At 43.9% G+C, this 26,000-nt stretch overlaps 4 protein-coding genes across 11 annotated transcripts in view; 1 reads left to right on the forward strand and 3 right to left on the reverse strand.

Annotated features, from left to right (window-relative positions):
- UBE4B (ubiquitination factor E4B) overlaps positions 1-4,050 on the reverse strand; it is a 33,815-nt gene extending 29,765 nt beyond the window's left edge. For both annotated transcript variants that reach the window (XM_066563888.1, XM_066563889.1), the window contains exon 1: positions 3,944-4,050. In XM_066563888.1, the coding sequence (XP_066419985.1) occupies positions 3,944-3,967 (24 nt within the window). In that variant the 5' untranslated portion in view covers positions 3,968-4,050. The remainder of the gene's footprint in view (positions 1-3,943) is intronic.
- Positions 4,051-6,845: 2,795 nt separating this feature from the next.
- RBP7 (retinol binding protein 7) lies at positions 6,846-10,946 on the reverse strand. 2 transcript variants are annotated; one of them, XM_066564152.1, is made up of 4 exons: positions 8,465-10,946; positions 7,770-7,948; positions 7,409-7,510; positions 6,846-7,094 (listed from the first exon to the last, which is right to left on the reverse strand). In XM_066564152.1, the coding sequence occupies exons 1-4, from the start codon at positions 8,535-8,537 to the stop codon at positions 7,044-7,046; spliced, it is 405 nt and encodes a 134-aa protein (XP_066420249.1). In that variant the 5' UTR covers positions 8,538-10,946; the 3' UTR covers positions 6,846-7,043. The 2 variants fall into 2 exon arrangements, with proteins under 2 accessions (XP_066420249.1, XP_066420248.1); XM_066564151.1 differs by lacking the exon at positions 8,465-10,946 and having other exon boundaries at positions 7,770-8,451.
- Positions 10,164-15,411, reverse strand: NMNAT1 (nicotinamide nucleotide adenylyltransferase 1). Of its 5 annotated transcripts, XM_066564146.1 has the most exons (6): positions 14,925-14,944; positions 14,441-14,513; positions 12,672-12,839; positions 12,039-12,222; positions 11,750-11,895; positions 10,164-11,375 (listed from the first exon to the last, which is right to left on the reverse strand). In XM_066564146.1, exons 3-6 carry the CDS (start codon positions 12,787-12,789, stop codon positions 10,966-10,968), a joined length of 858 nt encoding a protein of 285 aa, XP_066420243.1. In that variant the 5' UTR covers positions 12,790-12,839; positions 14,441-14,513; positions 14,925-14,944; the 3' UTR covers positions 10,164-10,965. The 5 variants fall into 5 exon arrangements, with proteins under 5 accessions (XP_066420243.1, XP_066420245.1, XP_066420244.1 ...); XM_066564148.1 differs by lacking the exons at positions 14,441-14,513; positions 14,925-14,944 and adding an exon at positions 15,345-15,411; XM_066564147.1 differs by lacking the exons at positions 14,441-14,513; positions 14,925-14,944 and adding an exon at positions 15,286-15,347.
- LZIC (leucine zipper and CTNNBIP1 domain containing) lies at positions 14,666-25,018 on the forward strand. Of its 2 annotated transcripts, none has more exons than XM_066564150.1 (7): positions 14,666-14,729; positions 15,610-15,748; positions 18,673-18,808; positions 19,293-19,391; positions 19,846-19,941; positions 21,701-21,782; positions 22,690-25,018. In XM_066564150.1, the coding sequence occupies exons 2-7, from the start codon at positions 15,648-15,650 to the stop codon at positions 22,746-22,748; spliced, it is 573 nt and encodes a 190-aa protein (XP_066420247.1). In that variant the 5' UTR covers positions 14,666-14,729; positions 15,610-15,647; the 3' UTR covers positions 22,749-25,018. The 2 variants fall into 2 exon arrangements, with proteins under 2 accessions (XP_066420247.1, XP_066420246.1); XM_066564149.1 differs by lacking the exon at positions 14,666-14,729 and adding an exon at positions 14,937-15,044.
- Positions 25,019-26,000: the final 982 nt, after the last annotated feature.

Raw genomic sequence — 26,000 nt, forward strand, 5'->3', positions numbered from 1 at the left:
AGCTTAATGCAGAAATAAATTGTTCAGCTTTGTCTTTAGGTAAAAGTAATACATATTAAGGTCTTCTCCTTCTTCATTTATACCTCATATTTCAATTTTTCAGTTTTTCATCCAAGTGCTTATCTGAAAAACTCCAGAACTACCTCAGCCCTCAAAGGTATAACTGAGAAAATGTCAGCTACATGTCCCCATATCTGAATCCAAATTAAGTGTTCACAGCTCACAAATACAACAAATACACACACAGGCACTCCATATATGCACCAGTGTCTGAAGGAGAAAGATGATTTCTTTTTCTTGCTTTTTATATAATTAATGTGATATGGAGCTCTTCCACAACTGTTCCATTAATGCTTGCTAGCGAGTTCCAAATCAGAGCAAGGAAGGAGATATGTGAGGAGAAGAGGGCAGAGATGATACCCAACACATTTATTAATTAATTCACAAGTACAGTCCAGTTGATTACTCAAACAAGGTCCCCTCTTCATCCTCTCCCAGTGGCAGGCAGATAACTGAGGACACTAGTGGCACTTGGCGTTCCTTCCCTGCCCTCCCTAGGCAAGATCCATGCCCGTGTCACAGCAAATCCCCCTGCAGGCAGCACTGCTGCCACAGGAGGACACCCAGACCCTTCTCCTGCCTGGTATTCACCACCCTTAGCCCATCAAGCACCCGCCTTTCTCAGGGAGCAGGCCCCCAGCCTGTAACCACCCTGCAGAACAGTCTGAGCAGGGCCTGGAACAAACATCTGCTGCTTTGAGTCAAGAGATTGCAATAAAAACTAATACAATATGTTCCCCTGCCCCTTTAAGGATGATGGGCAGTTTACAATCACCTTCCTTACTGCTGAACAAAGTAATGCTAAAATATAAACAAACTGTGAATATTTTTCCCACTGACAGCCACAGCTTTCACAAGTGAGGGTGCATGGAGCACATGTTGAAGGACCAGATCTGGTTCTTGGATACCTCAAGCTGTCATATTCCTCCAGGTTTATATAAAATTATTTCAGGAATCCGAAGTTTGATGTGAAGACTAGAAAGTTTTAAGTAAGAGATAAAAGAAGAGCAATACTATGCTAAAAAGGCCAAGTACAGGCCAAGTTTGAAAAGATGGCATAAAATTGGTGGACACATTCTATCCAGTGAATTCCCTGGATCTTCAGGCTGAACAGAAGGGAGAGAAGGGAAGATGGGGCTCAGGAGACACAGCTTGTTTGCACAACACAAGAGACAATCCAGACTCCACCGGCACACAAATCCCTCCTCAGAAGTATGGGAGTTCCCTCCAATAACCTGTTCCCATTTCAGACTGAATGAGCCTCCAAATTACCACCCAGCAGCACAAAGCTGGGGTCTCAAATAATATTTTAGGGAAGTTTAGGGCATTTGAATGATCCCCAACCCTTGAGTGCAGATCTGAGCCAGTGACATATGACAAAGCTGTTATGTGTCATTATGTTACCTAACAGTGACAAGGTTTTCAGTCCTATTACATGGGCATTGCTTGCTCCACAGCCCATCTTCCCTGCAGAGCACAGCTCCAGAACACACAGTTTAAAAGCCTAATTAAAAAAAACACCTAATTGGCTGAATGGGACAAGCACATTGCTTTTTAACTGGTACAGTATAGTACAGCTTTTGCTGGACACATCTGGACTAGATCTATAAATAGCAGTTTTCAGAAATACATTTTTGATCTAAATGGACTTCTTAAAAGCTGTTAGCTGCATGCACCACAAGGAAAAATGTAAAAAGAGCACCCTGCTAAAGATGGTTAACTGATAAATTAATTTGGCACCAGGTAATAAAGATACACCCAGGAAGACTAGTCCCTCAGGCTCACACATTCTCAGTTTAAAAACATTATGTATCTGTATCTGCTAGAGTGGCAACTGCTTAGTGAGACTGTAAATAAATCTCCTATTCAATTCTGTGAAGTCCCTGTTCTCATCTTGCTCTATCTACTGTGCTAAAACTCACATACTAAGAAGGAAATTTCTTTCTCCCCTCTCCTAAAAATGTTACTATGGTCTGTAATAAATTACAACTTTTAGTGCATTAACAAAGAGAACAGTAAGAAAATGTCAATGAGAGACACTGTTAATAGGAGGGGAAAATATCTTCTTGAAACTAAAATATAAGTGTGATCAACTGTGTATCTCCTCTTTTTAAGCTGCAACCCGTTAGTGTTATATTTAATTATGGTTTGATAACAGAAGATAACCTTATCTGTAAGAGCCTTGCAATTAAACTTCTGTTAAGCATTTTTTCACTTCAGTCGTTGCCTGAAAAAAAGTCTGAATCTGAAGAAGTAACATGAAGTATATTTCAGAAGGTTATTTTTCAATATAATCTCATCCAGGCCCACTGTGCCAAGTAACAGCAAAGTGGAGATGTGGAGGAAAATTAAAATCAACTTGGCTCTGACTTTTCAGTGAGCAATCCATTAATAACAAGAAGTGACACTGTGACTCTGTTAAAATGATACAAGACTGTCACAAGCAATCATCTAAAAGACCATTTGGTTTGGCCCTTGCTGAACTGGACAAGAAGGACATGGAAAGTCACTCGAGACAAACATTTGGCCAAAAAAGGTGGATGAGTCCTCACTGGAGAACTCCTTTCCTGCAGCCTCAGATCCATGATGCAGTGGTTTTGATGATGTCAGTAATGTGCTGAGGCAGTGACACAAATAAGCCTACATAGGTTAAATAATTCTGAAATTAATCATAAAACACCTCAGGATCAGGGCAGTTTAACAACGAGAAGAGCTGCAGGTAAACAAAGCACTCATTAAATACACCTGTAAAACTGGAGATCCTTTTTCCCAGCAGACTTACACCACCAGTGTCCCATCCCACTCCTCCCAACATGGGAACTGCTCTCCTTTTCTCAGTGCTTGCACAGAGCATGAGGACCTCCACCAAGTAAACAGCAAAAAGTGTTTTCTCCTAGATCATGATGCAACACAGGAGGATTACTAAATTGTGACAGACAACATCATCAAAAACATCCCAACTTTTTGGAATACAAATCTGAGTGGCAACAGCAGCCACCCTGCCCTACAATCCCACTATAAGATATGGACAGAATAAAAATAACTTTTTTTGATCCTCCCTGGATTATAAGCACAGCACTGAGCCTGTATTGCAGCAGGTCCAGTGCAACACATTTTGATTTCAGGATTACACAGGATCACTGGGAAACTCCCTGGATCCTGCTACAATAACCCAAATAATTAATTTGAAAACCCTCTAATATATAGGCAAACCTTAAGACCTTAATTATATATTAAAAACCAGGGGAAGCAGCATCCTTTAAAAGAAAGAAACAAGGAATAGTTCACCTTATTCTATGTGAATAGAATATATACATTATAGATGTTTGCCAACTACAGCATAACACTAGAATTCTTCAGTGAAAGATGAAGAGCTTGAATTAATAAAGAAAATCAAAGGAAACAGTGGAAAACTGACAAGCCTGATTCAAGCTGCTTCAAGAAGAAATGATACTAAATATAAGACCACGAACACACCCATCTTGCTTCTCAGCAAAGAGTCTAAGGAAGCAAAATTTCAAGTGTTTTACTATGGTAAAAGGTTGGGTGTTTCGAATCACACACAAAGAACACATAAACGCCTAGTATTGACACAGAGAGGAACACGCTGCAGACAAAGGCTACCTAGCAGATGGAAGCAGAGAATAAACAATTAACCAGGAGAGCAGCAACCCAACCCCGTGGCCGAGCCGGAGGGTCGCGGGTCAGGGCCAGCCCGGGGACAGGAGGGGAGAAAAACCCACCGAGCACAGAGAGGGGGCGAAGGCAGAGCTCTTCAGGATGGTTCCGTGCCCACCCTCGGGCCCGAGCCGGGCCCAGCACAGCCCGGCGCCCCCTCCCCGCGGGCCCACCCGCCCCTCAGGCCCCGGCCCCGCGCACTCACCTCGTCCGCGCTCAGCTCCTCCATCGCCTTCCTCTTAATGGTGCCCGGAGGAGGGGCGCGTTCCTCCGCCCCGCCGCGGGGCCGCTCCGAGGCAGCGCTCTCCTGCCGCCGCTGCCCCCCGGGCCGCCTCACAAGGGCATCTCCGGGGCGACCGCGCCGCGCCTCGCCCGCCGGCAGCACCGCCGCCCCCGGCCCGCTCCCCGCCGCCCACCCGCGCCTCAGCTGCCGCCGCGGCCGAGGGGAAGCTGCCCTCCCGGTGCCCCCGCGACCCTCAGAGCTCCCGGCCCCGGCCCCCGCCCGCCCGCGGCCGCTGCCCCGCGCAGAGATTATTCATCAAAACAACAGGGCGGCGGCGGCCATCTTGGGGATCACGTGACCCCGCGGAGGGCGGAGCACGCCGAGGCCGCGCGCGCGCCGCGCCGGCCAATGGCAGCGGCCCGAGGGGAGGGAGGGGCGGGGCCTGGGCGGGGCCCGGGAAAGGCGGGCCCGGGGCTCGTGAGGGGCCGCGGTTCGTGAGGGGCCCGGGGAGGCGGGAACGGGAACACGGCCCGGAACGAGGCCCGGAACGGGGCAGCTGCCCCTCAGCGACGCCGCGACCCCGGGGAGGGTCAAGCTGCCGAAGCCTTCCCTCTCCAATGGGCTCGTAAATATTAACCCCTTGTCAGTGAGGGGTGATTGAGAATTCACGGGATGTAAATCTAATTATTGCGAGCTGAGTAACACAGCAAGGAAAAAACAAGATGCCAAGACCCCGTTGGGTACTTGGTCTCGGACTTTTATAAGTGTAGTTTGAACATGAAGTCTTTTTTTTTTCCTTATTACAAACTTTTCTGCACGTAATTCCCTCATTATACCACAAAATACTATATTTCTGGAAGATATTAGTCTTTTCCCTCACACTCGAAATGTAACTCAGCCACAGAAAAAAACAGCCAGGTTGCATGTAAGTATATAGGAGGTTCATCCCTAGCTCATTTTGTTTTGAGTTATAATACACAAAGATGAAAGAGAAAAGGATATTTATAAGTTGCTCTTCTGGCAAAGGATAAACGAATTGAGGGTTGCATCTGCAAGTTTTTAGCCCAGGATGAACAGTCACTAATAATGTGACCTGAACAGTGAGCCGTGCACGGGGCAGTGTGGTTTGAGTCAGCAAGGGAAAGAATCCCATAAAAGCTGGATGTTCTTAAGATGGAACTAAACTGATCCATATGAACTATTAGGACATATTTTCATACATGCTGCAAATAATTATATAGCAGTAGAATTGATCCATTTTTTAAATGCAGAGATGAGGCAGGTAGGCTATCTGGCCTTGTGTTTTCATATACATTTTTATTGTACTTTATTGATCTAAATTATTTTGAACAAAATATTTTGATGACTTAACCAGGGAGCTCGGAAAGGAAACCAATACTTGGATCATAATATATACTGCCAGCCTTTTTATAGAATAGACGTACATTGTTACCTTTGATTTTTACATTACACTTCATTTTGTGTTTGTCTCCTTGGGATTTTTTTTTAAGATAATTGAAGTGGTCTGAAACACCTTTGAGTAAAACCCTTCAAGTGCTTCTCTGGGGAGTTCTGTTCTCGTCCTTCAAGGTCATTATTGCCTTTCTGTATTGCGTCTCACAGCGGTTTTGCTGGAGAGCGCAGCTTGGAAGCAGTTGGAGAATTTCTGCGGAATTTCTGCGTGTTTAACCCCTGCACCCTCGGCACTGAGCACCGGCCCGTTCCGTGGAGGAGCCGCGCTGCAGAGGCGCCATCCGCTGGCGCAGAAAGCTCTGCCTGCTGCTGCTGCTGCTGCTGCTGCTGTTTGTTAAGGGCTGTGAGCGGGGCTGCTGCCCCGGACTGGGATTCCTACTCACAGAACGCTCTAACAGCAGTTCTGTTTTCAAACAAATGAAACCACTCAGTCCCAGAAGGAAGACGCTGTCAGAATCCACAGCTTAAACGCCAGGCATTTTACTGCTGGGCCCCACATTTCCCGAACTGTATAAAGGCTATTTGTCCTTTTCTTTTTGTTTTGGAAACCAGCTTAAATTTATACAAGTCTGGTAATTAGGGAAGAGCTTCAATCTAATCAAAAGCCCTCCATGCTTCAACAGATTTTTGTCTGACTCCGATGGGGTCTGTAAGCGTTTTGAATGGATAAGAAGTATCAGAAAGGTGGTGCTACTTGTTTCAGAATGTCAGGGACTATTTATTTGATATAAAGTAATTAAGTTACTAAGCTTAAGCTACAGTTCTTCAAGAATATGCAGCGAAGAATATGCAGCAACTAATTTAATTTGTAACTACCTAGTTTATCTGACAACTTACATGTTCACGCAAGAAAAACTTTTCTAAGCAATACTGCACACGGTGATAAAGAAAAATATTTATTCTAATTAACAGTTGTATGCAAACAAAGCTGAACTAAAGCAGCATTGTTTTCCCTCTGTATGTGTGCTTACAGAGTTCAATTATTTTGCAGACTGAAATCTTCATGGATCACTCAGACCCATCTTCATGGTTCTGGGATTTGACCACAACCTTGTTTCTTCTGGTAAGCTCAACTTAATTATTTTTGAGAACAAAGCAGCTCTGGCACAATATGGTGCCTCACACTACAGCATGAAAGACACAAGCAGGTAAAGTAGTAGTCTACACCTTAAAGAGAAGCATTTTGAAAAATAAATCCATACCTTTTGTTGTTGGCTTCATCATTTGTTATCTTCCCTTCTCTATCAGCATCCCATTACCCCCGTTTTATTTGCCTCTTTGAATTCCTCTTAGAATTGGCAGGTTTTCTCCTTTTAATTGACTTTTGATAACCCAGAGACCCAGGCCTCATCACTTATGTTTTGGGTTGGTTTTGTTTTTTCCTCCAAAAACATATTCAAAAACAAGATACTTAAGGTTCATTTGAGGCATTTATTAGCAAAAATCAGACCTTTAACACTGGCAACAGCAGACTTATTTCCTGAGCCAGAAACTTCAGACCATTCAGGTTAATAGGTACAGGAGCCAGTTCTTGTGGGTAGAGCCCTCCCTGGACACGGCTCCTGAGCAGAGCTGTCCCTGCAGGCAGGACCCAGCACACCACACAGACTCAGGCTCTCTTGAAGACCTGTCTGCAGACCTGATTCTCACAACGAAGCTCCTACCAAAAAACCAAAAACAAACAAACAGAAAACCCAAGAGTATAGATATCTACAGTAATCAAAGGAACTGCTTCCAAAATTGAACATAGATCCTTTACCACCACCCTGGCCATGCTAATAGCTTACACTTCACATTCGAATTTAACTACCCGTGACAGTGAAACAATGAAGCTGTTTCAAAGCAGAATGTGCTCACAATCTACCATCCATTACACAGCCTACAGAGCTAGAAGACATATGCACACCATGAACACATTATAAATCTAATTTTCGCCATACAGAGATACAATTAGTAGAAATCTGAAGTCAATACCAGGTGGAGGTCATCCCCTTCGAGCCAGTGAGTCCAGCCCCTGTTCTTCTTCTCACCGGTCTGGACACAGACGAGTTTGTCATTTTCCCAGGTAACGAGGCTCTATAGAACAGGGAACAAAAAGGTGTTTCTGTTGTTTCTGCATGTCTGTCTCAGTTCTGCAAGATACTTGCAGAAAATTTTCCTGGATAAAAGAGGACCTAGATATCACCCCTGGCTGAAAGTGACACTCCTTGTCTGTAACTCAGGCTCCTGCTGCTGTCTTGCACTACAAATATTATTCTTGAAACAATTTCAGCTCAAATATCTGGACCGATCGCGGCATCTTAATTTTGCCACAGCCTCATATATTCCCTCTTACCTTGCATTTTCTGTTATCCAAGCCTTTATTATCTTCTTCAAACTCTTCTCCAACTTTGAATTCAAGCAAATAATCTCTGAACGAGCTCGTGGTATGGATATAGAATGAATCGCCGTCCTGTTTGATCACTTTCTGAGGCTTCAGCATTTTTGCTATTTTGCGTGTTGCAAAGTCAATACCTTGGACAGAAGGCAAGAACATCAGAGTTGTATTTATCACCAGCCATTCTGGCAGCCAGGAATTAACCTTTATTACTACCAGAAGCATTTCTTACAGTAGTTTGCTATGCAGCAATTTGTTGTTTTATTGGAACATTTTGTTTTGTTTAAAGCTGCATGTTACACAAAGTAAGTCGTCCTCTTGTACTTTTTACTCTTTGAAAACCAGTTTATTCAGATGTTGTACAATTCCTATGCAGCTGCATTTCCAGGACTTTCAGGCAGAAGACTCCTGGAGACAGTTGGCTTCCCCCACAGAGACACCCAAACTTGGTTTCAGACTTTACTCCCCCTTACCCATAAGAGGTGAATGCCTATTCTCATCCTTTGTTGGAGGAAAGGCAATGAAAGAATTAACAAGACTCTCTTTAAGGCATTATATACCTTAAACAGGGTGAAATAAAGGGCAGTCCTTAAAATTCAAGAAGATCCTTAAGGGAGAAGGGAGAAAGGACAGAAGCAGGTATTTTCACCTACCTAAGGCCACCATATAACCCTCAAAGTTGTCATTGCTGACAAGGTTCCAGGTTCCGCTGAAATCCACAGGCATTGCCTCACAGAAGGAGGAAGATCCAGTCAAAAATGCAAATGTCGTTTTCTAGCTAGGCCTTTTATAGGGCAGCCTGTGGGTGGGATTACATCCCAGGACCTTTCTGCTGGAGGGGAAGGGTGCTGAGCCAGTGGGTGAGAGGGTATTTGTAGAATGGCTTCAGCTGTGCTGGAGGGAAAAGTTCACCGTGTCTGAAATCTTTGTGTTAGCAAATGTTAATAGCCCAAGAGCCACAATGCAAGCCAAAAACTGGTTTAAACCATTTTGTCCATCTTGTATACTTTAAAGGGACTGATTTTGTCATTACTAAGTTTTCCTGTAAGTTTATTAAATCTGGGCTTTATGATCTGAAACCCAGATATCTGTTGAAAAGGTGATGTACCCCTGTAAAGACAGGCTGTACTTAACAGACACGGACTGACTGGTAAACTGTGGATTGTATTATATCAACAAATTTTAAAGTGATACCTATGGCACAGAGATAAGAACTACATCATGTTGGTTTATGTCTGGAGTGAGTAGTAAACAGAATTCAAAAAGTAATCTTGTGTGTATATAGGAAATGTAGCTCCTGCTTTTGCTTTCTGCTCTTGACACATAAAGGAGAGCTGATACAGGAGCTGTTCCCACTGATGCTTTATTAGATGCTACATGTTGTGGCAGAACACAGGCAGCACAGTGCATGATGCAGCAGATAAGCTTCAGTGTTGGACTTCACCTTCAGCAAAGAAGTGACAGAAATCCCTGATGACCCAGCAACGTGTTTTGAAAAGTGAATAAAAAATGCTTGACTTTGAAGAGAAAGGACTTAGAGAATTTGAAGTGAGGAAATAAGGGATTTCGAGGTGAGGAAACACACCTATACCTACTACATTTATTTATTTACTGACTTGTGTTAGGCTGAATAAGAAGGACAATATTTTGCAGAGAAGTTTCCCCAAAGTTTAGCTCCATTTTTGGAGCTGGCAGTTTGATTGCTATGACTCACAGAATCATGCGAGTAGGAACTCAGGACGTCAAAGCTTCTTTCCTGTTTGCAGCTGGATATTGTTCTCTAACCTACACTAAAACAGGAATGGCACTGAGAAATGAAAATTACTGTTTCCTCTTGACTCAAATAGTAACATTTCACCCACAATTTGGTGTTCTGAGGTTATGGTAGTAAAGCACTGTTGCAATACTGTTGACTCTTGCAAGCAAAGAGAAGTCAGTACTTGGTAAATCCTGTGCCAAAGTCCAGATATAACATTTGAATTTAAATTATGCAGATAGGCTGGGGTGTGGTCCTTCTTTCTGTAAATCAGTACTTAAACCTCACACAAAGACCTCTAGAGAGTCGTTGATTCATGAGAAGTGGCTTGCAAACCTTGGCATTCTTAATAAGGCACATAATACAAACAAAAATGAGATAGCAGCAAATAAAAGGAGTTAGAATTCTATCACCACAACAGTCACAGTGCCTCTCTAGCTTATGTTCCCATAATATAGACAATACACTGTTAGATTCAAAACCAGATTTCTAGAAAAGAAAAGTATTTCACTTAGGAGCAGTATTGATATACTACCATTTTCTCTCTACTAACAGAAAACAATTCTGGCTAAATATAATTATATTCTACTTATGGCTCAAAAGTAAAAGAAACTTTATTATTTGAAGTCAATGTATTATTTGTAATAAGGGGACAAGTGTCTCAGAATCTGTGCAGTGACACTATTATTCATTTCTATCTATTAAATCAATGGCTTTAAACCAGTTCCTGAGGTAGGTTTGTCCTTCCATCAGAAACGATTCTGAGCTTAACATTACAGTCCTGGAAACATGAATAGAAAAGTAAAGTACAAGACATTTCTGGAAGCAAATTGCATGACAACAAACAAGCAGCTGCATATCTCAAAGGCGAGCAGCTCAAAGCATGCTATACCTAGCACCACTTCAGCCAGGAGGAAATTCTCCCCTTCCAGGATAGAGCCAAATAATTTTTTTGAGGTGACACATGTTGACAATTAAAAAAAAATGACATAGATTTACTGTAAGTAAATGGTACATCTTGAAACCAGATAACTTTGTTAAGACACTGCAAGTTATTAAAAATATTTGTGTTATCATTTTATAAACAGCAGAGCAGTTTGAGTTAAAACCAATCAGAACATTTTCATTTGTTATGCATTTGCAATTTTCATGTACCGATGTGAATTCTTATACTCCCTTCAGTGCACTGGGACAAAACATTAAAATGTGAAAATCTTATTACTGGACTTGAAAGAAGTTGTGTACGTCCAATCACTGAGTGCACCAAGCCCCACTGCTAACTACAGATGTACGGAATTAGCCCACTCTTTACCTAAGGAAAAGCCCCAGCCAGCCCCTAGAAACCACACTTTCCTGTATGCAATGTAGTTCTTCCAGAGCAGCCCGTGGGTCAGCTGCTCAGTGCTGTGAGCTCCTGGGGTCGCTGGCGTGTTTCTGCAAGGGAGCCAGGAGCAGCCCCGCGTTGCTGGCCTCGCTCTCGGCGCTGTACAGCCCGTTCTTCTCGATGTACGCCCGCACCACCTCGGGCACCAGGTAACGGATGCTCTGGCCCCTCCGCAGGGCTCTGCGGATCTTGGTGGAGGAAATATCATTTGGGATCCATTCTTCCACAAGGTGAATGTTATTCTTATGTCTCCACAAAATATCCGATTCGTAGATGAATTTCTGAACATTGTTTCCGGCCCTACTGATACACACAAGGCCGTGTTTTTCCACAATTTCAGTGATGTCCTCCAACTTCCACAGATTGGGGACTCCAAAAGATTCCAGCATGTCACTTCCACAAAGCAGTTTAACCTGTGGGACACCTTAAAGAGAAAATTCAATGAGAAATAGGGCTTGGTTTGGGGCTTGGCAGATTTTAGCAAATTTGACAGGGACATTTAATTTCTCAGCTCCCTCTCTCTCTGTATCTTTGGTTAAGATGAGACAATGGAACGAAATTAAAAAAAAAGATTCAGAGCATATAATTTATAATTAGTAGCCATAACACAGGATTTTTCTGAATAAAGATTATGGGAGCCCCTTCATTAAAGGGATCTAAGCCTTATGCTGTGGAATCTAAGGGAATAAAGTTACTGAGTGACATCAGAACCAGGAGCCAGCATAAAAGCTACTCATTGGTGCAATTCTCTTGAAATAACAAGGATCATTAACCATCTAATTTGCAAACAGACTTAACTTTTTACAACTGGACTCTGATTTTTCTTTTTAATGGGCTCATGCCTGTTTGGCTCCTGTTTTCTCTTCCGTCCCAGCTTTGTTATGGGTACAGCATCCTGCAGACTATTAGTGACATCGGCAGATAGAAGCTTTTGATGATGATACCTGCAAAACAGATGGATTTTAGGTATTTTAAAGATGTAGGAAAAAATTGGGATAGTATGGCCTACCAACTTTTGTTAGAGTCAGCACCATTCTTAATCCTTCTATAGGTTTGTGAGACTTTTTAGAGGCTGGCTGAAGAATACCTTAAAACCTTGAGTGTTTCCAACCACTCGCTCTGGCAGCTTTCCCAATCATCAACTTCCACCCAATCTGAGTTTTTTGTAGCCAGTTTTGCCATAGTCACTCGGTGATTCGCACTGATCAGACCTTTCTTCTTATATGCATCACCCACTGGTGAAATGATGCCTTTGATTACTTTGTATTTTCCTGTGGAAAAAAAACACATAACACAAGAACATGAGAAGTGGTTGAGCAGATGTTACTTCCCCTGCATTGTATTTAACCTGTGACATAACCATTATGCAGTGCAATGGCAGCTGACAGCCAGCCCTGTGGAAAAATACAGGATATCCTGCACAGTCAGGAGTTATGAATGAAGGAGTCAGTAAGATGTATTAGAAAGATATATATTTCTATAAACTATAAACCCTGTGCTTTAGCTCATTGAAATCACTAACAAGCAACACATATATGAGTTCTCTCATAATGGCCTACGTGGTTTTGTATAAGACATAAACACAAATCAGCCTCAATATCTAATTAGCATTTGTTAAATATCCATCACTGTCAAGCATTCATAGACACAAAATATTCACCTTAACATTGAAGTGTCTGGTTATCAAAGCTATTCTGAATGATATAAATAACCATCCTACCTGTTTCATGGAAGTAGTCTTTAGCCAGCTCAAACAGCCTCAGGTGCATGTTGGTGATGGGATTGAAGGACCCACAGGCCAGCAGCACCACTTCAGTCTTCGTGTCAGGATCTTCCATGGCCTTTGCTCACAGCCACGGAGCCAAGTGGACAATGTTGGTGCCAGCCACTACAAGAAATGGGATAAGAAAGAGTTATTCTTACTTAATTGTGCTGCCAATAAGCAGAAGATAAAATTTTAAGATCAAATTGTATTTTTCTTCCATCATGCTGGCCTGTGACTGTTCATGTGACACTTCTTTGTCCAATTTCTAAGTGATTAAAATATGAAATCACTGCAAAGAGGCTGCCTGCCCAGAGAGGATGGTGTACTGCCCACTCTGAGGAAAAGCAGCTCATGCTTTAAACTTCATGCGGAGAGATTTTCTGTCCTGACTGCAGGACAAACTTTATTAGAACTTTGCACCATTTTAAGATGCCAGTGCCAATCAACTGCCAAGGGACATGTGGGCAGGGAACTTCCTTGTTAAGTAACTTCCTTCTAGTGCTTACAGGGAGAAATAGAACATCCTGTGACCATTCCTAGTCTTGCTACTCAACTGCAGTGACCCTTTCCAGCAAGATCTATAAAACCAAGACTGTGTCACATATTATATTGTATTAAATTCTAGAGGAGAACAGCATCAACATTTCTTTGTTTGGGATTTACTTACATTTTCTGAAATAGAAAATGTAAAGGAGGTAATTTATATAATTCACTGTGATATGTGGAAAAAGAATGCTATGGACTAAACATGAGAAAAGTCAGTCTGCTTTGTGTTGCAGCAAGTGTTAGGTGTACCAATGGAAAAGGTGAGAGAAGAATAGTAAATTACAGAAGTTTAGTAAAAGCTGCAATCAAATACTGGGGGTTTTCCACTTTTCTAAAACACCACAGTTCTGTTCCACTTCTGAGCTTCAGTTTCAGAAAGCTGCTTAAGAATTGCTGAAAATAAGGAAATTTCACTATTTATCATTCAATTTCTCCTCACACCTCACACACATTTTTGCTTCTGTATTCTTTCCTGAGAATATTCTGCCAAGATGTTTTCCCACATCTGGCCTAACAAAGGAGAACTGCAATGGGCTGTTGCTGTTTGCGAGATGTCTGAGACATCCTGAGGAGCACAGAATTGTCTGCCATTGTTTCTACAGCAACATCACCACCGGGAAAAATCCCACGAGGTCATCCTCACATTGTGTCTCCCTGACAGAGAGGCTGAGTGATGTTCACAGCAGCCACAGCGCCGAGACACCATCACAGCCAGACCTTGTAACAGCGACTGTGTCCCAACATCAAACAGCCCGTGGATGAAAGGAACGCTTGCAAGGCTGCATATTTTGTAAGTGCTAGTACTTTTCTGTGCTTTCAATAGTTTCACAAACTTTTAAAATATTCTTCATTACTGCAGGGTAGCTCAGCAGTGAAACGGCTGGTGGTACTTGAAATGCAGCCTTCACAGGGGCACGTCTAGGAGAGTTACTATGGGAACAGGGAGGAGAGGAATTAGACTGCCTTTGTAATGCACAAATCCTACTTTCAACAGAGTGACACCTGCTGCAAAACTGGAAAAGATTGATTTTTTCCTTAAAAAAAAAAAGTGCGAAAAAAGTAGAAAATTTTAAGATGGAAATATAGAGTGCCTTTTTCGGGAGTTAGTCAAATGTCCCTTTTCATGCTCCTAATTTTACAGTTTACAGAAACAGGCAATCATTGCCTCATAAACTCACCTTGCACTAACAGACACCAAAATATGCCTACAGCAGGTCTTGGGATGGCTCTGGAGCCCACCCTGCCAGTCACCTTCAGGGGATAAGCAGGCAAGGATGCTTTGCTCAATCTCATTTATGTTCCGGAGGCAGATATGTTTATATATGGGTATATACATAGAATATAAGCGTGATGTGGGCGTCGCTGGGCGCTTCACGAACGCCCTCCGCAGCTCTCCGCCCCCGCGGGCCTGCACGGGGGTCCGGTCCTCGCCCAGCGAGCAACCCCCGCCGCCGCTGCCCATCCCCGGTGAGCCCCGCTCAGCCCCGCGCTGTGCCCGCTCGCCCCCTCTGCCCGTCCCCGCTGTCCCGCAGTCCCCGTTCCCTGTACCCGCTATCCCCGCTCCCTGTCCCCGCTGCCCGTCCCCGCTCGCCCCGCGCTGTCCCCGCTGTCCCCGCTGTCCCCGCTGTCCCCGCTGTCCCCGCTGTCCCCGTGCCCGCTCACCCCGCGCTGCGCCCTCGGCCGGGCCCGCGGGGCCGCTCGCGCTCATTGGCCCGGGCGCGGCGGAAGCGGCGCCGCAGGAGCGGGATGAGCCCGCCCTGACGCGGCCTGCCCGGCTGAGGGGTGAGGGGGCCCGGGGCCAGGCGGGCGGAGGGGGAAGAGCGGGGCCGGAGCCTGGCCGGGGAACGGGCAGCGGGCCCCGGGCAGCGCCTGGGTTCCGCCCGCTCCTCCCGCAGGCCGCGCTCGGCCCGGAGCGAGGGCCGCGCTCCCTCAGGGCGGCTGTGGGGCCGGGATGGCCGCTGGCCGCCGTGTCCGCCCCGGCACCATCCCCGGGGAGCGCCGGTTCTCCGGCTGCCTCGCACACCTGCACCCGGGCTGTCTCCTGAACAGCGGTCCAAGGGGCCGCTGAAGAGTCGAACCTACTGAGTCAGATAGCGAGGCCTCTGTATTTCAGTAATTGCTGCTTGATTGTATGTGCTGCGGCTGTTGGAGTGCCCTGCTGAACCGCCTCTTGCTCTGAAGATAATTCTGTGCACGCAGCCTGGCATTTCTGTATTTCCACTGCAAGGATCTCCGGGTGTTGTGATTAAACATTCCCTCAGAAAGATATTGCATAATTTTAATATTTGGAGTGTCTTAAATACGTTTTAAGTTGTTGATACAAACAATAAAATGTACTTTCTCTTAGGAGTGTCATGTAAAAACATTTTCATGTGAAAACAGAAAATGGCTTCAAGAGGAACAACAGAGACCAGTAAACTAAAACAAAACTTGGAGGAGCAGCTGGACAGATTAATGCAACAACTTCAAGATCTGGAAGAGTGCAGGTAATATGAATAGTTGCTTTCCTCTTATATGGTAGTATTTTTCTAAAGTAGCTGGCAGAAGAAAGTGGTACCTTTCAAAAATCTTAGGAGGGGGCTTATTTATTTTTGTGTTTTGCTGTGGCTTTCTGTTTTTAAATTAGGTAGGATATTGGTGTCAGTAAAAAGTGACATTGGTCACTTTTTACAGTAAAAAGTGATATTGGTGTCTTTTTAAAAACCTTTATTAAGATTGTTGTATATATCTAGGAAAAATGCTAGCAGAAATACTCTGTATTTGAAATGTTATATTTCAGTGTGACTTATAAACTTTAAACAGCTGTTCACAAAAATCACAATTTTTCTATGGGATTTTTAATAGGAGTGAACAAATAGCTTTTGGGGCTCTTTTGGTTTTTCTTATAATTATAGATCCCTGGGGGGGTTGCATTGTTTACTTTTTTGTTTGTCTAACTCTTCATGTGATTTTGTATTAGTCTTCTGTGTGTTGATACAATTTGAGACAGTGAATTATCAAGAAGGTCGGGCTTTTATCTGTTTAGTAGTTGCATTTAAGCCCCCTGTGTTTAGATGGTTTCTGACTCTAGTTCTAACTTGTCCTAGCAGTACGTATCTTTTCCAAGAGCAATTAGAACTGCCGAGGGGTGGTGGTGCTGTTCTGGGAGCTGGGCAAGGTTTAGACAGCAGGATCAGTTATTCCTAAGTGGATGGCTTTGGGTGAGGAGATCGGCTTCTCAGATAATCCCATTCACTGCAGCTTTGGGCAAGACAATCTCACCGCATAATTTTGTTGAGATCCAAAAATACTTCTAAATACTGCTCCAGGTGTGGGGTATCTTGTTTATTACTAGAGTTTTTTTATCATCAGTGAGGGTAGAACCATGCAGGTGGCTGGGAGGGGTGCAAACCCAAGCAGGGCACGAGCTGGATGGGAGCTGAGAGGGCCAGAGCAGAGCAGGCTGCAGGGATGGGAACAGAGCAGAGCAGAGCAGGCTGCAGGGATGGGAACAGAGCGGAGCAGATCAGGCTGCAGGGATGGGAGCAGAGCAGAGCAGTTCATGCTGCAGGGATGGGAGCAGAGCAGAGCAGTTCATGCTGCAGGGATGGGAGCAGAGCAGAGCAGATCAGGCTGCAGAGATGGGAGCAGAGCAGAGCAGAGCAGGCTGCAGGGATGGGAGCAGAGCAGAGCAGTTCATGCTGCAGGGATGGGAGCAGAGCAGAGCAGATCAGGCTGCAGAGATGGGAGCAGAGCAGAGCAGAGCAGGCTGCAGGGATGAGAACAGAGCAGATCAGGGTGCAGGGATGGGAGCAGTTCAGGCTGCAAGGATGGGAACAGAGCAGAGCAGAGCAGGCTGCAAGGATGGGAACAGAACAGAGCAGAGCAGGGTGCAGGGATGGGAGCAGATCAGAGCAGATCAGGCTGCAGGGATGGGAACAGAGCAGAGCAGATCAGGGTGCAGGGGTGGGAACAGAGCAGAGCAGAGCAGGCTGCAGGGATGGGAGCAGAGCAGAGCAGAGCAGGCTGCAGGGATGGGAGCAGAGCAGTTCATGCTGCAGGGATGGGAGCAGAGCAGATCAGAGCAGGGTGCAGGGATGGGAACAGAACAGAGCAGTTCATGCTGCAGGGATGGGAGCAGAGCAGAGCAGTTCATGCTGCAGGGATGGGAACAGAGCAGAGCAGTTCATGCTGCAGGGATGGGAGCAGAGCAGAGCAGTTCATGCTGCAGGGATGGGAGCAGAGCAGAGCAGATCAGGATGCAGGGATGGGAGCAGAGCAGAGCAGTTCATGCTGCAGGGATGGGAGCAGAGCAGAGCAGTTCATGCTGCAGGGATGGGAGCAGAACAGAGCAGTTCATGCTGCAGGGATGGGAGCAGAGCAGAGCAGGCTGCAGGGATGGGAGCAGAGCAGAGCAGTTCATGCTGCAGGGATGGGAGCAGAGCAGAGCAGTTCATGCTGCAGGGATGGGAGCAGTTCATGCTGCAGGGATGGGAGCAGAACAGAGCAGATCAGGATGCAGGGATGGGAGCAGAGCAGTTCATGCTGCAGGGATGGGAGCAGAGCAGAGCAGGCTGCAGGGATGGGAGCAGAGCAGAGCAGAGCAGGCTGCAGGGATGGGAGCAGAGCAGAGCAGATCATGCTGCAGGGATGGGAGCAGAGCAGAGCAGATCATGCTGCAGGGATGGGAGCAGAGCAGAGCAGTTCATGCTGCAGGGATGGGAACAGAGCAGAGCAGTTCATGCTGCAGGGATGGGAACAGAGCAGAGCAGATCAGGATGCAGGGATGGGAGCAGAGCAGAGCAGTTCATGCTGCAGGGATGGGAGCAGAGCAGAGCAGTTCATGCTGCAGGGATGGGAGCAGAGCAGAGCAGTTCATGCTGCAGGGATGGGAACAGAGCAGAGCAGTTCATGCTGCAGGGATGGGAACAGAGCAGAGCAGTTCAGGCTGCAGGGATGGGAGCAGAGCAGAGCAGGCTGCAGGGATGGGAGCAGAGCAGATCAGGCTGCAGGGATGGGAGCAGAGCAGAGCAGATCATGCTGCAGGGATGGGAACAGAGCAGAGCAGATCAGGCTGCAGGGATGGGAGCAGAGCAGAGCAGTTCATGCTGCAGGGATGGGAGCAGAGCAGTTCAGGCTGCAGGGATGGGAGCAGAGCAGAGCAGATCAGGGTGCAGGGGTGGGAACAGAGCAGAGCAGAGCAGGCTGCAGGGATGGGAACAGAGCAGAGCAGTTCATGCTGCAGGGATGGGAGCAGAGCAGTTCAGGCTGCAGGGATGGGAGCAGAGCAGAGCAGATCATGCTGCAGGGATGGGAACCCCTCCGTGCAGCCTGGGGAACCAAGCTCTGTGCCATGGCCCGGTGCCCTGTGCCCCATGGGTGTCTCAGGCTGCATCCTGTGATTCACTGTGCCTTCTTGGGTCCTCCCTAGAGAGGAGCTGGATGCAGATGAGTACGAAGACACCAAAAAAGAAACTCTTGAGCAGCTGAGTGAGTTCAATGACTCCCTGAAGAAGATTATGTCTGGAGATATGACTTTGGTGGATGAGCTCAGTGGCATGCAACTGGTAAGGATGATGTGTTGCTAAAGAACTTCATGCTCTGCTGGGAGTTGATGAAATAGCAAATAGATACAAGTGATTCACTAGAATTTTTATGTGAAATATAGATCTATGTAACTAATGTATTTCCTAATTTAATTCACTTGTATATGTAAAAAACTTGGATAGGTGTCTTAATTTGAAAAAGGGAAAAAACCCATTGATGAATTACAACCTTAACATTGTAGGAGATTAAGACCTGGACAGTAATGAAAAGTTTCACAGCTCTTTCTCAGTCTAGTTACATTAATTAGAGGATTCTTTAAGCCCTCCATAAAGGTATTTTTTTTTTTTAAATTTCACTTCCATGGTTATGAAAAAAATGATGAGTTCTGTATATCATATGATGCAGAGGATACTAATGATGCTTTCCAGCCCTCATTAATCTTGTCCTGCTGCTGTAGTTTGACCAGGACTAACAGGAATCACATTCTTGCTCTTCTCCTTGCAGGCAATACAAGCAGCCATCAGCCAAGCATTTAAAACTCCAGAAGTGATTAGAATGTTTGCAAAGAAGCAGCCAAGGCAATTGAGGACAAGGCTGGCAGAGGTGAAGGCTTCAGTTTTACTGCAAAAGCTGTTTATTTGAGGCAGACTGATTCAAGTGTGTAAGGATTGCAAGGAAAGCACTGAGTGCTGGAAAACTTGGTCGTAAAGTCCAAAAGAGATGGAGAAGTTCTCTTTCAGTATTTGTTCAGTCTTAAATGTTTATTGAGGTAATGGGGGCAGCCATGTGTATTTCCTGAGTTATCTTCTATCTTCCTGCTTCAAAGCAAAAATGGGATCAACAGAGTGAACTGAGGAAGCTGCAAATAGAAAGTCTGTGATTGTACTGAGGGCTGGAGAGTGCACTCGATGTTTCAGAGATCTAAATTGGTGATCCAGATTATGTGGGTCCATTACTACTGATGATATTTTTAGGCTGTTGCATTTCACATGCTGTTGTGTTGGGTATATAATAATGGAAGCTTATATATTTTGACTTTTTCTCCCCTGGTATGCAGATGGACAGAGACTTAATGGTTGGGAAGTTGCCACGAGATCTGTACACCCAACAGAAACTGGAAATCCTGACTGCCCTCAGAAAGCTTGGTGAGAAGGTAAGGGGTTGGTATGATAGTCAGGTGAGTAGAGTTTTCTGCCTATTTAGGAGGAATTAGAAATAATTAAAATAAGAAATTACAATTTTATAAGCAAATGATAAAATGCAACTTGCTGTGACATTACATAAATGTCCTTCCATTTTAATGCCAAACTTTCTGAAGCTGAACATGTATGAAATAGTTTGGTACCTTTCTCTATGGCTGTTTCTACTTTTCAATACTTCCTTTGGTGGGCTGTATGCATGAATCACACACCAGCTGGTACAAGGTGATGGTATTTATAAAAGCTACAGAACAAATCTTTTACTGGCCATCTACCACCAATTCATCAGAAACTATTCAAGACCTCTGACATGTATCCAGCTTCACTGTTATAGTGTTGATTGTGCCTCCCCCTGGGTATGAGAAAAGGAAATTGGAGAGATGAGTGATAAATTCATTGTTGCCCCAGTGATCCATCAGTAACAGAAAAAGCCCTGGCTTTGCCACCAGAGGGAGGAAGAGAAGTTACTTCTCTTTGTGGATGGTATATGAAGAAAATGGGTTGCTGTGTATCTCTGTACTTCAGCTTTTTTAGGAAATGAAGGAAGTCATGGAAAAGATCAAGTGCAGTACTTAAAGGAGCTGCAATCCAAGTAGTTTCCAAAGCAAAGGCTTTCCCAATATTTTATTGCTTGAGTGTCAGAGGAAAAAAAAAGTTTTGCAAATATGTAAAAGCTAGTTAAGGTTGTGAACTGAATGCATGAAGCTATCTAATCCTCTGGGAATGAGTTCCTTGGACCACAACATCAAGGCACTTCACCACACTCTGACCTATCCTCTTAATCCTTTGAAATGATCAGTGCCTGCTGCACTGAGGGCTTGCTAGGACTGCAGTCTCACATCTGTTCTGGATGTGAGCAATGACAGCAAATGCTGCATGTTTGTCTGCACAACGTTGCAAAGTGTTAAGTAGCTGCATGCTTGCAAACAAAGGCAGGTATGGCTCCTCCATATGTTTTCCTTCATTCCAACATCATCCTGGATATCTGTACCTGATTTTTATATTTCTAATAAATAAACTGACACAAACACTGTGAAGAGTTTGACACACATGCTTTGCTGTAATAAAGATGTGTATCTGAGGCTAATTAAATGACTTTTAACTTAGCATATCTGAACCTTCCAAATGTAGGTTACTGCTTCATTATTGTAAATATTTTATGGGCATCTGTCACAAGGCATCAGAGCACGTACATAAAAGTAAAATATACATGGGGAAATGTCACTTTAAAGGAAGAGAACCATTTCTAGGTCATTGGCTCTTAACATGGTCAAAGCTGGCAGTGACTGCTTTTTCTTTGCTTTCCTCAGTAGATGATAGGAAGTAAGCTTAGATCTTAGTTCATTACCATACTGACCTTGTGACAAAAAAGTTATTGACACCTTGGCATAGTTCAGGTACACAGGTACAGTGTGACCTTTTAATAAAAAATGATCACCACAAATCAACTTGAAACTTGCATGTGCAGGCATGTCTGACACTGCACATGCTGTCCTTCCTGGGCTGACAGGAGCCAGGGAGGGAAGATTCAGTGCTAGGGGAAGTAGCTTCTGGTTTTGTTTTAGGTTTCAGTGTGGCAGATAACACTGCCACTCAAAAACTGCAAAAGGACAATTGCTGTAACCTGTCCTAGCTCATGTAGATGCACAAGTAGATGGTGGGACATGCACAGGTAAGGTATCAGCTTCACAGTTGTGGCTTTTTTTGATTTAGCTCACTGGTGATGATGAGATGTTCTTGTCAACAAATGCTGGTACAGCTCTGAGCCAATTTGAGAGAGTCTCCACTGACCTTGGTAAGTCTTCATTCTCATAACTTCTGATTCCTTTGCCTCATTGAACACTGATTAATAGAAGCATGTCTGGTTCCCCTGTGAAAGAGAATATATGAACGAGAGATTCATGCCATTAAATGTTAATATATGTTTTATTAACAATGAAATTCTGCTACACTATTATGAGGAAAAAGTAACACAACAAATAAATCCAATGCCAAACATCCATGAAATGCCAAGGGTGCCCATCATGCTGAAGGCTTGAGTAATCTGTCTCAGGCAGAGATGCTGCTTTTAGAATTAAACACAGATCTTTTTTGCATTAAAGACTCTCTTCAGGAGAGCTATGGCCTCTGCTTGATGCAGAGAATTTGGCAGTTACTGCCACATTGTCAAAATACAGCTTTAAAGCACTCTTCCTGCTATGATTGTCGTACCTCTGATTGTGTTGACAGGATCAAGAGTTGAGTTACAAAAGGCATGAAATAAGCACACAGTTCATTGTAGTAGTAGTTAAAACTGGGATGAAAGAGCTGTGACTGGCAGGAACGTGCCAGACTAGGTACAAATAGACTGTCTGGGTGCCCTCCCTGGAAGTGTAAGCAAGGTGAGAACCCTCTCTTCCAGAGGGGACTTGGGCTCTGTGTGTGGGGGCGTTTCCAGCACCATTCCAGCCACAAACACAAAGCACAGCTCTACAGGAGAAGCTGGGGAAAGGGAGCTCCATCCCTGGCAGGCACAGGAGGACATGGCTGCTCTAGACCTGGCAAACCTGTGTGGGTTTTTTTTTTAATTAGCTCAAGTGTTCAAGTTTCCACAATGTAGGTTTGATTTCTTTGGATCTCAAATGTTTTGCTTGATTTAAATTGTATATAAGGTAATTCACAATTTCCACTAATACTTACTGAAAATGCTTTTTCCCCCTCAGGATCAGGAGACAAAGTCTTTGCTCTTGCAAGTGTTGAAGTAGAAAAGGCAAAACAATGAAGAGGTTCGTGAGGCTTGTGTCTCCAGTTATCAGCAGCATTGGATTTTGGTCATTCTGCGTTTGGTTTTTCTATTTCTTACATGTTGAAAAAAAAAGCAAAGCAAAACAAAAAACCCAAGCCCTAAATCTCTTGGGTCCTTAACCAGAAGATATGAAGTAAACAGCCTTAAGTGCACTTTGGGACCTTGGTGTCTGTACCCTTTAAGTAATACAAGCTCTGAGGCTGAACACTAAGTGGAACTCTAAAACAAAAGCATGGTATGACTGTCTTTTGAAAGAGTCAGCTGTTTTGAACTTTTCTGAATGTGTATTTCTCTAACTATTAAAACTTAATCTTTTTGCATGTGGTTGTAGCAAGCAGATCTTTTTACGAAGTGGTCCTGATGGGGTTTTTTGGGTGATTCTTCACATTGTCTTAATTTTTGTCTGGACTCCCCACTAAGTAGTTTGTGCTAGGAAAGCATTGAAGCTTTGGAAAATTGATGCAGTTTATTGAAATGCCATCTTTCTACAAACTGTTTGCAGAAGACCCAAAATGAGCCTGGATGCTGATCACTGGCCCTTGGCTGCTTGTTTGCCGTGCACATGAATGAGCACTTTGTGTCCCAGCCCTGCCTGAGGACAATGGCAGCCCTGTGGGGAGGCTTCTGGAGTCATTTAACCTTGTGTGTTGAAAGGACAGGAATTGATAGGACATGGCAATGAGATGCTCTTCCTTCAGCTCTGGTGTGTAACTGCACGCTGCTGTTATTTCAGAGGGGGCATGAAATAGCTTGCAAGTAGAAACAAAACCAGCTCCCGTTATGTGATCAGTGCAAGTGTTGTTCAGTCTCAGTGGTGGTGCTATGGAGAGGGGAGGGTCTGTGTCTCCACTGGATCCTCAATAAACTTGGCTTAGGAGGATTTGAAATCCCATGTAGTTGAATTTTTAGCTCAGAGACTAAGTGGGTAGCATTGACTATAAACAGAAAATTAATGTGGTCAGTCGTCATTTAGAGTGCACTTACAGGGCCTAAATACCCTATAAATTAGCAAGTTTGTCTAATTGTAAACTGGGACTGGAGTAGACTAGAAAATGTGTTTCTAGACTGTGTTTTGCTTTAACAGATATACTGTTGACATCTAGCATTTAAGAAATGAAAGGATACATGATAGAGATAGCATAATTTGTTTTTCACTGATAAAACTTCTTTCTCCCTGTTATTAGAAAGCCTTTATTGAGGAGAGGTCTTTTGTCCATTGCAGCAGAACTGTTTTCTGTCTGGGACAGCATTGTGTTCTCTGACAAAGGCTGATTGCAGCTTCATAGCTGAGAGCAGCTTATTAAAAGGCGTTATTAGACTCTGAAATTATGGGAAGCAAAACAGTCTGTGAGGACTGGAGCTGCCTTCTTTTCCTTTCTGCTCATTACTGGTGCTAAGGAACTCTCTCCCCATACACCCCCAGCCTGCTTGCAGCATTATTATGTAAATTAAATCTCTCAGCACTCACAAAAAGTTTACAGTACAATGACATGGAAATCTTTTTCCTTGTAGTTTGACAGGTGTAAGTTTCCAGGAGAAACTTTTTTTAAATTGGTTTGTAAATATTTCAGGATTTTTGCAAATACCTGTACTGCGGGCAGTTGTAACATTCCAATTAAATTGATCCTTGACTGAACATCTTTCCAACGTCTGCTGCTTCTGCTCTTGGAAGGATCTCTGGTGGTTTAGATGGACAAAGATGAGACTGAGATCAGTACCAGTATTGCAAGATTCAGTGTGTTGGGTCAGACTTCTCTTCTCAGAAGCTGTGAAGGGTCAGAAATCAGAGCTCTACCCTGAGACTGGCTGTGTCCTGCAGAATGCCCTGACCATAAATGTGCTTTAACAAGGAAGCTGCTGCTGATGTGAAGCTATTCATGTGTTGACCCTCACAGAGTTAAGTAACCTCTTGAAATAGTTAGATTGATTTAAGGCATAGTAAGTTAATTGGTGTGTTGTGCTAAATGCTTTGCTAAATAATCCTGGGATGTACCTCCACCACCATCTCAAATGTTTCTGCAGGGGCTGTAAAAAAAAGTCCGTAATCTATTTATTATAATAATGATTTCCTCAAATAAAAACTGATAACAAAAGAACAACTGCTAAATGAAAGCATGGGTTTGTGTTTAACAAACAAGCTTGTGATGTGTGAGTTCCATCCCCAGTTCCGTGTTGGACCTGGGCAGATCACTCATTCTGTACACATCTTTCTTTCCTGGAGTAAAATACAGATTATGATCCTTAAATATTGAGTGCTGTGAAGTTGTTATTGATCATACGTTGCTTTGAAGATTAAAAGTGCTTTGTTTTTTGTTTATCATTTTACTTCTGAAATAAGAACTGTAAACTACAGTAGCTTTAAACACATAAGCAAAGTTCCCAGAGTCCTTTTTTGGCCGTATATAACCTCCTTTTTTTAATCTTCTTTCTCTATAGAGTGAATTCAGTGATTGTACTGATCTGAAGGAAAAAGTGTTAGAAAATTGAAGCTTCAAATATCCTGTCTTTCTTTCTTCTATCTTTGTCTCCTTGTGTTATTTCTCTTCTTTGATCTTGAATGGAAAAGTAGCAAGTTACCTTTGTGTTGAAGAAAAAATACAAGATTTCTTAAGAGATCCCTTAGTTTCTCATGCTACTTTGCCTGTAAAAGTCAAATTCATTTTGATAGAGAGCTCTGTGTAAATGACACCCTATGGCCAGGCAGTTCAGGCTCTATCACTGGTGGCTGAGGTGGGATCGATGCATGATTTTAATGGATTTGAATTATCAGACTAAGTCTGACATATAAAATATTAACAAAAGAGATTCCAAACTAAAAACAAGTCCTTCACTGGGTACCCCACACACATCTTGGAGAGAAAGAGTTTTCACTATTGTTGTGTGTGGTTGAATCATGGATAATGAAAGCAGGGATTGTGTGTGCAGATGCTGCTGGAAGCCCTTAATGAGAGGGGGATGCCAACAAGTACAGAGGGACATGGAGGGTGGGAGCAGCTGTGCTGTGAAGGAATCCTAAATGAATTTCAGAGCTGATTAAGAAACAAATGGAGATCAGGAAGGACAGGGTGAATTGAGAGAATTTTTCTAAGTCAAGCAGGGATTCAGAGGAAAAGGTTTCATGAAGTTTTGGCTTACTAGAATAAACAGCAGCCTCATTAAACAAGAGATTAGAAGCTATTGAAAAGAAAAATCCATTTAATCTGATAGATTTTGGTGAAATAATATCAA

Source organism: Molothrus aeneus, chromosome 21 (genome assembly GCF_037042795.1).
Source record: "Molothrus aeneus isolate 106 chromosome 21, BPBGC_Maene_1.0, whole genome shotgun sequence".
NCBI lineage: Eukaryota > Metazoa > Chordata > Aves > Passeriformes > Icteridae > Molothrus > Molothrus aeneus.